The following is a 13,874-nucleotide window of genomic DNA, read 5'->3' on the forward strand; positions in this document are numbered from 1 at the left end:
GTATTCAGAAAATGAAGTCCAACAGAAGAGAGGAAACAATGCCGTCTCTGGACTAGATGGAAGAGCAAAGTCACTAAAGATACAGGAAGAATAAGGACAAGAAGTTGGAAAAGTAGCAACATCTATTAAACATCTGATATTTCCAGGGCCTTGATACATCACTATCATCTGGTAGATAAAGAACAACATGGGAGAGTAGTGCAGTGTTGAAACTCCCCCTCAAAAGAAATGCAAAATTGTTCCTTAATGAACCCAGAAACATTGCCCTGACCTCTAAGGGATTCCGCTGTGTTAGATAAAAGTGGCATCTTGGGGAAGGTTTACTCCACAAACCTAGTTTCTCTCGTGAATTACTTCTCCAACAGATCTCGTTCAATATTTGACCGGGATAGAGAGGGTCAGGGATGAATGGATCCAATCCATTGTGCTCCTCTGCCAGGAATTTGTCATGCTCTTATTGACTGGGTTGGATATGCACTCAATCCCTGGCGGACTTCTTATAATTAGAATAATAACAATAATAGTAATTCTTACATTTGCTAAATCACCTTTCACGTTGGGAAGATGTTTCAAAGGGCTTCATAGGATATACTGGAGAGTGAACAGAATGTGTCTATTTTTGGGGCAAATGTGGCAGCCAATTTAGGCACAGCAATGTCCCACAAACAGCCATGAAGTGAACAACCAATTCCTGGTGGGAATGCACTGAGTAGTGCCCCTTCCCCAATGGCAAGACAAAACAAGAGAGGTTCAAATGAACAAAATCCTTTAGAACTTTTGATCTCAACCTTGCAAAATACCCACCCTGCCATCTTCTTTTACAGCATCTTGTCGTTTCTTAAATGAGTCCCAGCCTCAACAACCCTGCCTAGTAACACATTCTAGCTATTCATTTCCCTCTGTGTAAAGGCAAGCCAGCAAATGACCAAATAACTCCTAAAATATTAAGAGAGTAGCGTTCAAGGCATGAACTCTGACATAAATTGGATGATATTTACAAGCTAATCGCTCTTGGCTTTTGACACTATCCAAACCCTTTGATTGAATCACTATTTGGTAGCTAACTGCCTTTATTCATATGTATTATCTAAATTGGGTCCAAGTTTTACTGCCTATTCACAGAGAAATGAGAAAAAAAATAAGGCTCTCATGTCGTTATTCTTATTCCTAGTTTAGGCGATGAATTTGAAAGAAAAAAAACAGCAATTAATCTTACTCAAATCCATTGTGCCTGTCTAAGTGTTTTCTGCTGGATACATGAGGTTGTTCCATTAGTTGCTATTGGTAGTTAATGACCTGTGTTAGTGAGGACACAAGCAGATTTGGATGAACGCTGTGAGCCTGCATATCTGTATAGGGAAGTCATTAATCTTCCTACTGACACTGTCGAAGACTTGGCAGGCAGCGTGAGAGGCACACGTGTCAAGCTGCCCCCCCTTCTCACTCAGCAGATACCATTCCTGCTCCTGGGATGAACTCCCTGGTGAGAGGCTACGAACAAGTCCACTGCCTTGAAAGATGAATGTCAGTCTCATCTCCGTCCATGGAAAGAATTATCCTAATCAGAAGCAAATGCTGGCGCCGCCACAAATATTATTATTACATTCCGAGTTGTCCAGAATAATTATCATCATTTGAGGTCATAATAATAATCCTCACATGTAATGTAGCACGTTGATGTATTTCAAAGAGCTCAATAGTTAAATGCAGTGTTTTTTGTAATATAATAATAATCCTTGCATTTGTTATAGAACCTTATCATGCCGTCGAGACATCTTAAAGCGCTTCACAGATATACTGGAAAGTGGATTAACTGTGTATTTTGTGGGTTAAAATATTCACCTTTTAATTTTATTATTTAACAATAATAATCCTTACATTTGATGCAGTGCCTTTCACATCAAGAGGATGTCTTAAAGTACTTTACAAGATTAACTGTAAAGTGTAGTGACTATATTTTCTAGGTGAACACCTACCCTATGTCTACATTATAGTCCATTTAACTTTGTCCCCTGATGTTGCCTGTGGGCAATATAATGGGACAATAATATTTGGAAATTCTACCCCTTTTTCCCTATGTAGTAATGCAGTATAAACATTGTTCTTCAGCACCAATAAGGAGGACTCTTTGGTTTGGCTTTAACCGCACTTCTCTCTCGTAATCCTCTCCAACCTTTAAATACATCAACCCACACGGTTGTTCTTCACCATTTTCACAGGACCTTGGGACTGTAAAACTCCATCTCCCTCAAGTTTGCCTTTCACTTGCAATCTACAGGCTTTTTTAAAAAGAAAAACAAGCTTGGCATCCTTAAAATATATACACAACTTACATGGTGTTTTCCATACAAGCCTCACTGAAGGTGTCTTTACATGGACTAAGATACACATAAGGTATACATTGAATGAATTGCTAGCTTTTACCCATTGTGTCTGTCATATGTATTCCTGCCAGAGGTTAGCTTCTTCACTGTTACTGAATTTTTTAAAAATGATTTGTGACCTTCAATATAAAATACCTCATAAATACGCTTTGGATTATAACAAGAATACCCTCTCACATCTCAAGAAGTACATATTTTGAATGGAAAGTTGTTTCACCTTTCTGAGGGAAGGTCTGGACCTCGGCAATTTCTGAGGATTTTGTTTGCATAATGAAAGGTTGGAGTTTGAATCTATCACAGCTCTCTAAAAGCACAGAGGACGGGAAGTACAGCCAGAATAGACAGTCACACAAAGCGAAGGAAGGAAGGGAGGAAGGGAGGGAGGGAGGGAGGAAGGAAGGAAGGAAGGAAGGAAGGAAGGAAAAAGAAAAGAAGAAACAGAAAAAGAAAAGTAAGCAAGAAATAATTTTGCCATCTGGGTTTGAATACTGAGAGCTCTTCTGCTCCACGCGACCCAGATCCATTAACATTGACCAAGTGCTACTCCGACTGGTAAGCTTCCTTAATTTGTCCCTGTACACAAATAAATATCTCTACTGTAATTCTAACTGTATAACTTAATGTTACATCTACAATGCAACATTTTTTTTACTAGTTAAAATTGCGTTACAATTATTTAGAAGCACACAGGGACAAATTCAGAAAACCTACTGATTGGAGCAGGATAGTGTGTGATGCACAACAAGGAAATTGCAACACACAGTGCGTAGAGAATAATAATCCTCGGAGAACACTTTACTCTGGTGCCTAGCTTTAATTCCAGGGAATGTTCCTCTCTCTGACAGTCATAACGGTCCATGGTGAAATTAGTTAGGTTTGCATCAGTGAAAGAAAGACTCACTCGAACCGGGAGTGAGTGCAGACCACAAAGACTTGGCTAATTTAGTCCTACAATGGAGTCCTGTAGCTCAGTGGTTAGAGCACTCGCTTTGCAAGCGAGAGATCCGAGTTCAATTCCAGGCAGAGGGCGAAACCTTGGGCAAGTTTCCTTACTCCACACAGAGCTTAATAATAATCCCTCCAAAACCAAAAACAATAATAAAAATTGGTCATTTTCAATCTACGACTGTTTGTGGGACATTGCTGTGCGCAATTGGCCGCCGCGTTCACCCACAAATATACAGTCAATTCACTTTACAGTGTGTTCTGTGAAGCGCTTTGGGACGTGAAAAGCGCTATATCAAATGCAAGGATTATTATTATTATTACAGTAATGCACTGTCACTCAAGAGTTGCCAAATGGAAGGTTTGAATGGGAATAATTTATATTGATGCAACTGATCACTGTTATGAGGCTGAGGTTAAGGCATGTATAACTGGGGCAGCAGAGAAGGAGACCGAGGACAATCCCTAGTGTTAGATTGGATTGTTAGAATATGATATATGTAATGAAATGCTTTAAGGCAGGCCTGCATAAAATTGTAAACGGTAAGTTGTTAATCTTGTTTATGTGATCAAAATGGCGGATAACACCATTTTGTACTCAAACCATCACTCAACATCTGTTAATAACATAAGTTGTTTTTGTCTGGTCAAGAAGAAATGGTCAACATGAAATGTTGAAGTAAGACAACCATTGGCCTTGGGAGGATACAAGCTGTTTTGTAGTCAAAACGCCCGGTTCTGGGGATTAAATAGAAGTAACAGTGCGCTTGACTCTTTGCCCAGTCGCGAAAGGCCTTCGTGCCTGATAATTGATTGGATGAACAAAAAGGTATAAAGTTGAAAGGTTGTTGACATAAAGCAGCAGAATCGGCAGAAAACCGGGCACTCAGAGGGCCAAAGCACGCTGACTGCTCCACAACTGGGTAGTATATGGTTTATGTATTCTTGCTGTTTATGCTTATATTTGAATAAACTGAGTTAGCCACAAAACTTTATTGTCTGGTCTTTTGATTTGAATACTGGGAGTTGAGATCCCAACAGGATGAGATATGAGGATAAGCTGCTTTTCAGCCTTGGAAAGAAATGTCTTTCTTTGGAAGAGAGATTAGATTAGAATTAGATTAGAATTAGAATTAGATTAGAATGGATTGAGAAAGTAAAATCTGGAACACTGCTTTCAGATCTGCCCAGGACAAAAGGGTTTAGGGTGGTTATGATTACGATATTTAAGATTCTAAAGGGACCAGATAATGTAGACCATGATAAACTGTTTTATCTTGTACTAAATGGTAGAACCAAAGGACACAGCATGCAAATGGAGGGGGGTAAATTCAGAACAACTCTGCAGAAACACTACTCAGTAAGCAAGTAGTAAACGTATGGAACAGGCTCCCTAGGGAGACAGTGGAAGCAGAAAGTGTCAATTCTTTCAAGAACAAATTAGATAGATTTGTTAGGAAATAATATCTCAGGAAACAGTATATAGTTTAGGACATGACAGGTGCGTGCGACTGCCAGGGTGGTGGAAGGTGAACTGAATGGACCTTGTCTTCTTTCACCTAGGAAATTCTTATGTTCTCATGGTGAAGGGCAAATTTAGGGCAGACACCAGGAAGTATTCCTTTACATAGAGGGTAATCAACAGCTGGAACACATAACTAGGAATTGTGTTTGAGATTAGGATAAAGTGTGACATAATTGGAAGTGGCATTGGGCAAGACTCGAGAACAAGGTAACAACTGGATTTCTAAATCCATTGAAATCCCTTTTAAATGTGGTTACTCAGAGTTCATACATTTTCAACCAGGGCACATTGTTAGCTTAGTTTTGAAACCAGAGCCCAATCTGTAGTTGTAAATCAATAAAGAATACAGAAATATTTTTTTCCTAACTCTAGGAACTAATTACAAGACGCTAACAGTTTGTTGGTATTTCTGCCAAATACAAGATATGAACTGGAAACCCAAATCACTGCAACTTCAAAGGTTAGGCTGTCGCTTTGGATGATTCATCATTCCTACATTAAATTTTCAATTACGTTCTGAAAAATTTCCCTCTAATTTGTCATCCATCAGAGGTTCTCACCAAAATAAAGCCTCACTTTTATATTGATCCATCGACCTAGCCTATATGCTTGTCCCTCTGTTTATGCACATTTCTAATTAGCAAAGAAATCCCATCACCTTGCTATCGACCTTTTAGGCAAGGGACTGAAACTCAAGCATTCCGAAGATTACATTACAGATAAAGATGGACTTTCAGCCAACGATACCGACCCTGCCATAGTCCCATTGCAGCATCAAACTCCAGTATCATCTTGTGATAGGGGGAGCCAGGACCTAATATGTTCCTTCTCTAGCTGGTAAACCCAAGTCAAGTTTCCTCAGACCACTCAAGCTTACATGCAACTTAGCTCATGTCCTGATGCTTTCAAAGAATCTTAGTTGCCAACACACTATAGAGAACCTGTTGATCTTAACAACAAAGTCCAGACCAGAATAAAGGAAAGCCTAGCCTGCCCACCAGCTCAACAACAACAGCAGCAAATTACATTTGTATTGCAGCTTTCAAATCAGGAGGACATCGCAAGGTGCAGGGCAATCAGGGATCTGCACCCAAGCTGGTGGTTGGGATCGGGACGGGTGGAGGGTGGGGAGGGGAAGGGTAGGAGGGTGACCAAAGTCACGGTCGAAGAGGAGGGTCTTGAGATGGATTCTGAAGGAGGCAAGGGAGTAGGGGGTGAGGTGGAGGGACTGTGGGATGGAGTTCCAGAGGGTGGGGGCAGAGAGGCTGAAGGCCCGACCGTCGATGGTGGGGCGGGCATGGCGGGGGACATGGAGCAGGCCGGAGTCCATGAGAAGATCTTGGATGGAAACCATACAGTTGACTGGAACTCCCACTCTAGCTGACACTGCAGTACAGCATTGAGGGAATGCTGTATTGTCAAAATGTTTTGAATGAGCTCATAAACCGAGCTTTTGTTTGCCTGGACCCTATTTGAAGAGAGAAGTGTCCTGGCCGACAATGTCACAAATCAATTCTTCGTTCACCTCATGGCTGTTTGTGGGATCGTGTTGACGCAATTGCTGCCACGTTTATCTATAAAAATAGCCACGATACTTGACAGTAATTACCCACGGAGACATTTTGACGTGATAATGCCCTATCAAGTGCAAGTTCTTCTTTATGCCTCTTGGCATTTGATAGACAGGATGGTGATTAACAGGCAGAAAGCTTCTCTGCTGTGTCATCCAAACAAAATCGATCATGAAAAACCAAGTCTTTTGACTTAATGTCCTCCAGTGCTGGTAACCTGGTTGAATGGGATTCCTAGCCAGCAGAGTAATGCCATCAAGTGAAAGCAAAAGGCTGCCAACAAGCTCTTTAAAGCAGTTAATGACCCCTTTCAGGTAAATAAAATACTTCTGTTTAACACCTTCACAGTGTCATCCAAAACAACATGATTCACTCAAAGAAGGAAATTGCTGGAAAATGCATTTAGCAGTTGGTCATTCACTTCATGGATGTTGTGGGACATTGCTGTATGAAAATTGGCTGCCGCATTTGCCCACAAAATATACAGCCACTACACTTTGCAGAAACTTCGTGAAACACAATATCCTCTGGAACGTCCATGGCCATAATGTCAGAGTGTCACCAGGGTAATAGCATACATAGAGTTGCACATAGAGGAGGGGACTCTGATAGTCTTGACGTTGTATGTGCTATATCAAATGCAAAGAATTATTATTTATGGTGCAGCAGGTAAGGTGGCTTGTATCGCACAATCTTTAGTGGCAGCTCAACTATCTGATGCTGCAACAAACGTTCCTGTATACTGTGTTCTCAGGTCTTATCTAGTGAGGCCTCCTTATTGTACGAAGACGCAGAAGATGATTCAGCAACACTGACTTCATTGTTCTACTGAAGCAATGAAAAGCATCCAAAAAGATTATTCTTGACCCAAAGCTCTCTGGAACCAGTTGAGCTGTATGTCTACCCTCGCCATCTTTTGCTTACCTCATTACCTTATCATCTCAAAACACAACAGAAGGATCCTCAGCATGTCTTTGGTTTTTACGTGAAGCTGTATGAAGCATTTGGGATTTTCAGGAGGAACTCGACAAAACGTTTTGTATTGACTTCCTTGGGATGTCCTCCTGATGTGAAAGGCACCATATAAACGCAATTTATATGCGTTATATTTGCTGTTAACTTTCTTGAGGTGGTACAAAATTCAGCAGCTCTTGGTATGGGCTCATGATGTATCGTACCTGCCCTAAATGTTTCCTGTAACTGCACGGGAGAGATGGAGAGAGAGCGTGGGAAAGACATGGAGTGAGCAAAGGAGAGAAATTCAGAGAGTGTGGGAGAGATGGAGAGAGAGATGAAGAGTGGGAGAGCTTGAAAATGAGTTGAGATAGAGTGGGAAGAGATGGACAGAGAGTGGGAGAGAGATTGAGAGCGCGTGAAAGACAGATTGAGATAGAGTAGGGAGAGGTGGCGAGAGAGTGGGAGAGAGAACATGGGCAAGAATGGCCCCCTCTGATAGGTCTTGTTGTTGGTGTCAGTAGTCCAGAATGTGTTGATGTTAAAGTCTACTTTAGTTAGTTGTGGAGATTATGCCTAGGGATTGCCACTCACCTCTGTGGGTTTGGTGACGCACTGTCCCTTCCCAGAGCATTGGAGAGAGACGCCATCTTTCCTTTGGTCTTCACAGTTAATGGGTTTCACCAGCACATTCAGCCTCAGAGCCATCACTGAGCCTCGGAACGAATCATTCACAAGGGCTTGAAGAAAGAATCCGGGGAAAAAAGTATTGTAAGAATTATTTTGCCGGAATCAAAAACAACATTACATTTATATTGCGCCTTTCACGTCGGAAAGACATCCCAAAGCTCCGATATCAGTGGCTGATGATTTAAACACAATTTTCACCCTCGATAGTTTTCATTTCAGATTCTGAAAATTAAAAGCCGCTATCCAAATCTCCAGCCAAGGCTGATAGCCTGAAAATAAATTGGGCCAAAAATATATCCCTCCAGGTATCAACAGACAAGGGGAAGAACTGTGCCTCATGCAGATAAAGTAAGTCATGCCCCACTTACTGGAATCCGTCCATTCTTTATGTGCTCTGTTATCAGCCTTGGCTCAGGATATATAAATAGAAACCTTAAATGCAAGTGCATTGATCCTGGGCAAGGACTTTTCCATTAACAGGCCGTTGTTTACTGAAAGCCATTCTCAAAGTCACTGGGACAGAACAGATACTTTCCCCATGACCTGTCTTGCTATTAATCTGTGTTTAAAAAGGCACATTGGCCTACAAAATACATGGTCCAGTTATAGAGACCATGAGACTAACCCCATCCCTGATGGCAAACTGCAGACCACCCCACCCCTGAAAGTAATTTAGTGGAACATCATGAAGCAGTCTAAATTTCTTTCATAACCAGTCAGTGATGCAGTGTTTTGTGGTGAATGCAATGTTGGCAGAATTGCTATCCAGCATTAGAAACATGCCCGTAACTGTTTAGATGAACGGTACACCCAAATTATAAGCGGTAAATGGTTTAAGATTATTCTCGGGCAGCTTGCCAGCTCCTCATACAAAATATTCTCAGTGTGGTGGGGGGGCGAGCTCCTTTCATGTGCACCACAGCATGACAATATAATCCTTCATAAAAATAAAATAATCTTTGCGCTTGACCTTGTGCCTCATCACCTCATCAAAATGGCTCAAAGATCTTCACAGGATTTTCCGTAAGTGTAACGACTCTATTTTGGAGACATACGAGGCAGCCAATTTGCACACGGCAATTTCCACACAGTCATGAAGTGAATGACCAATTTTATTTGGGCCAGGACACCAAGAGAAACTCTTTTTCTCCCTCCCCTTGTCAAATAATGCCACAGGATCTTTAACAAATAAACAGTCATTACATTTTACAGAAAAGCTTTAACACACATTTTGAAGACAAGTTAAGGCACAACATCCAATGCAAAGATTATTATTATAACTCAAATTCACCTACCCCCAAAACAGTATTATTTCATATCTAGAAATAAAACAACGGCAAAACTGATTATTACTCTCTCATTTAAAAAACACTCCTGAATATTTGTTCTCTCATCTAAATAACAAATCCCTGGGAACAAACACTCCTCTCGTCTTTATAATTGCCTATTAAAATGATTCTCTGGGTAAGGGCCCATTTAAAATCATGAACTGAAGCTTCTTAACAAGGATAACATTGCAGGAATAGCATCTGTGTCAAAGAGTGGGTTAATGCAGTTATATAAAGGCTAATTAAAGAGAATGCTTTCTCTTTCTCTCTTGAAAACACCATCTTCTGCTGAGGTACAGTGGTTATGCGTAATGGACATCTTTGATAACATGAGCGAGCCCTTACTATGAGTATCTGCTAAACCAACTAACATTTTATTTTCCCTATTAAATGGTTGCTCTTGTTTAATAACAGTAACAACTTTCATTTACTTTGGGTAGGATACTGTCTAGAGCTCTTTACAGTTCCTGGGCTGATCACTGAACAGGGGAGAGGGGAGCAAGGGGAAAAGGTAAATTTTAAGGTGGAATTTAAAGACAGGTTGAGAAGGGATGTGGCGGAGGGATCAAGGGAGGGAATTCCAAAGGTTAGGTGTTTGATGGTGGCATGGATAGGGTAGGGATCGTGGAGCAAGACCATGTTAACCAAGCAGAGGGGCGAGCAAGGGAGTGAGGTGGGAAGAGATCAGAGAGATATGGAGGTGCTAAAGTATGAAGAATTGAACCATGAATGGAGATTCAACTAGTAATGGAGGAATTTCGGGATTCTTAAAGATGGTTTGTAGTTACAGTGTAGCCACTATAATTGGCCACAGTGCCTCAGGTTAAGGCGAGAAACTTTAGCCTAGGTACGTACATCTGATTGCTTTCCAGAAACCTATTGGAAGGTGTCTTGTGTGAGTGCAAGGAGAGGACAGCACCTGACTTGGTTACGATGGTCAGTTAACATGCTTAAAAGGATCTTCAGGAGAGACGGAGAAATTGGTGGCAAAAGAAAGAAAAGATGATGCTTCTAGGACCAATATTATGTATGCAAGAGCTTTGCACCAACTTGTGAATGTACTAAATTTAGACACAGAACACAGATAGGAATTCATCATATCCCGAGGACAATTGTAAAAGACGAGAATAATGAGCATTTTCATGAATATTAATGTACAAGCATTATTCCCGTGGGCTGCAAAGAGAACTGCTGTACTCTGGGAGTCAGAGTCACTACAAAACATCATTGCTATTTGAAGCACGTGAATAACAGTGAAACCCGAAGTGCAGGCTTGCTGAACTCTCGCACAGTTTATTCCCAATGCAATTATCATCATTAAACTGTTATTTTGCTTACAAAAGGCTCAGTTAGCCTCGTAATTTCAGGGGTATGACGAGACAGTTTGAAAACTGTAGGGTTTTTTTCCTTGAAGCCGCAAAACAGGGTGGGTTTGGAGAGGAGATGCTTAGACTGAGGCCAATGCTATGGATTAGACTGAGGATTACAGTGGGTGGGAGATGGGGGGTGGGGGGGTGGGGGAGAACTCTCCACTTGATTCCGAGCTGCTCCTGCTCTCTGTCCCCCACCCATCTCATGTCCCACTGCTCTCTGACCCCACCAACTTGCCTCATCTCGTCTCCCACTGCTGTCAGCCTCCGAGTTGCCCTGATTCCACACTGAAATCCCACACATACCAATACTGGAGGCTGCAATGTGAAGGCAGCCGTCACCCTTTTGCCCCTGCAAAGGTTGAGGATGCTCAGAGTTTACCCGAGACGTGTTGGGGCAGTGTGATTATCTGCAACAGACTGCAGGCTGGCTATGTCTCATTTATTCTCAATCGAAAACAGGCCCAGTATTGGTTTTGGCAGTGAATGTTGGTACCATCTGCAGGGAAATAGTACGGAGCCAAGCAGTAAATGTGATTATTTCCAGTGAAATTGCTAGTTTACTTCTTAGCTGCAATTGACTAACTGCTCAGCCACAGCCAAGTGGCTCCATCACACCACAGCCAGGTTTTAAACTGATTCAAAAGGATAAATTGAGCATGATATGCAGCACTGTTTAACAGTGAGGTTCCTACATTAACAGCTCATGGAAGGGATGCAACGCAAGAGTTCCAATCTTTAAATCCTGCTTTTGTGGACAGTAATAATAATGTTTCCTTTTGATAAAGTGCCTCATCACCAGCACTTTAGGACATCCTCCAGATGTGAAAGCCGCTCTACAAATGTAATTTGCTATTGCTGGGACATGTCAAAGTGCTTCACAGAACACACTGTAAAGTGAATTGACTGTATTTTGTGGGCAAAATGACCAATTGAGAGACCATTTTTTTTTAAAGAGATTATTATCCCCCTGTACCTCAGCAGAAGATGGTGTCTTCAATGTGCCGATCAACTAACAACCAGGTTCCTACTTACTGCTTAGTAAACAGAGGCGTGTGGAGTAAGGAAACTTGCCTAAGGTTTCGCCCAGCCCGGGATTCGTGTTCAAATCCGTTCCCTCCCTGGCACCTCTCCACCTCTCCAACCTCCTCACTTCCCAATCCACCACCCGGCTCCTCCGCTCGGCTGGCACTGGGCTCCTGCTCATCCCTCACACCCTTCGCCCCACCATCAGAGGTCATGCTTTCAGCCACTACACGCCAAAATCTCTCTCTCAATCCCTCTGCCTTGCCCCCTCTCACCCCTCTTTCAAGTTCCGCCTGAAAACTTTCCTCTTTGACCCTGTTTACGACCACCTCCCCTCTCCCCCCGGCTTGGAGTCAGGTTCCGCCACTGTTAAGCGCTCTGAGACGCTATCCTTCATGGAGGGCACTACATAACTGCTGGTGGTGCTGTTGATTCGAACCTGGGTCCTCTCACTTGCAAGGTGAAAGCACTAACCACTGAGCTACAGGACAATGGGTTTAAAATGTACGCTTTCTAATGGTTTTTTAAAAAAGGAAATTGAGTCCACGTGGATGACTTTTCAGTTAAGCAGCGGCATGACCAGCTGGAGGAACCCTGACACGCTGTAGAGGCATTCCCGCACTGGTCCGAGAATTCTGATGGGATTCCTTACGGCAGCTGGACAATGAGACAAAGAGAGTGACATGCACTCAGCCACTCTGGGACAAGAAGGGGGAAAAGAGAATAATTGGTCAGCCCTCTGTCATCTTACCGATGAAATAGTTGTTCCCCAGAGACAATATCTCCTCCGACAGAACAAATCCATCGGCAGCCTGAAGAGGGGCAACGTTTTTTCCGTTTGCAAGAGAACAGAGTTGGAATTCCGCCTCGGAGATGTTCCAGAATTCCAGAGCAGCACTGTCCCCACTCAGCACGACCCTGGCCACAGACAGACAGACAGACAGACAGAGAATAAAGAAATGCTGTTTTTTTTAAAATGTGTCCAGTCTCCTAGCCTCACCTGCTCTGCTACGAATGGACAGACACTGAGTCCAGTGCAGAGATGAACATTCTAACATAGGAAATCTGCATTGAGATCAGCCAATTATGCAAAAAATCAGCGTTAAACCCCCCCCCCCTTGCTTACTTTAGCGATGTCTTCTCTGGTATTTCAAGACTTGGCGGCTGGTTGTTGGAGGAGATGTTGAGATTTCTGTTCATGCAGATCAAATTCAAGGAATTGTTCATCTGGTAAAAGAGAAAAAAAAAAGTTTCAATTATTAGCTCATTGGAGATGTCCCGGATCCAGTGGAGGGGGATTTAACCATAGATAAGCAACCCATAAAAATAATAATAATCCTTGCTTTTGATATAGTGCCTTATCACGTCATTGAGACCTCCCAAAGCACTTCACAGAATATATTGTAAAGTGGATTGACCGTGTATTTTGTGGCAGCAGCCAATTGTGCACAGCAACGTCTCACAAACAGTCGTTGATTCAATTTTTTTTGAGGAATCATTACCCCTGGATATTGATCTGCCAATTGACTGACAACCGGATTCCTACTTACTTGATAAACAGAGGCGTGTGGAGTAAGGAAACTCATGCAAGGTTTCGCCCTGCATGGAAATCAAACCTGGGTTCTCTTACTCACAAGGCGAGAGCTATAACCATTAAGCTACAGGACTCCACATAGACCCATAGATCAGCAACCCAGCCGAGGGACACTGCTGACCACAGATACATGGGCTTGGCGTGACATGCTGAGTGAACATTTCAGATGGCATTTTATCACCGCAGGCTCTCATAACAGCAAAGACCAAACACAGGAGATTCATAACATGCGACACTGAAATAACATTGACAGAGATACTGCATACACATTGTGACACCAAACTACTGTTTTCTTTTGTTTGTTTTATGTGTTCGTTCAGATGCTGTGGAGCTCGCTTTTAATTGCATTGTTGTTTAGCAAAGGATTGGGAATGATGGCAGTTACAGAAGCGAAAGCTTTGTACTCAGTCGTAGCAGCAAGCTAAAGACTGATGGAACGTACAGGCCCATCTGGAGCTGAATGTAAACTGCTCGGCTCCATTTAACT

General features: G+C 42.3%; 1 protein-coding gene across 1 annotated transcript in view; it reads right to left on the reverse strand.

The window, feature by feature from the left end:
• dner (delta/notch-like EGF repeat containing) overlaps nt 1-13,874 on the reverse strand; it is a gene marked incomplete at its 5' end in the record, with an annotated part of 60,583 nt that overhangs the window by 18,710 nt on the left and 27,999 nt on the right. Inside the window, 3 exons of the mRNA XM_042339231.1 lie at nt 7,974-8,119; nt 12,545-12,711; nt 12,920-13,020. Of these exons, the coding sequence (XP_042195165.1) occupies nt 7,974-8,119; nt 12,545-12,711; nt 12,920-13,020 (414 nt within the window). The remainder of the gene's footprint in view (nt 1-7,973; nt 8,120-12,544; nt 12,712-12,919; nt 13,021-13,874) is intronic.

This window comes from Callorhinchus milii, unplaced genomic scaffold, assembly GCF_018977255.1.
Source record: "Callorhinchus milii isolate IMCB2004 unplaced genomic scaffold, IMCB_Cmil_1.0 Scaffold11, whole genome shotgun sequence".
Taxonomy (NCBI): domain Eukaryota; kingdom Metazoa; phylum Chordata; class Chondrichthyes; order Chimaeriformes; family Callorhinchidae; genus Callorhinchus; species Callorhinchus milii.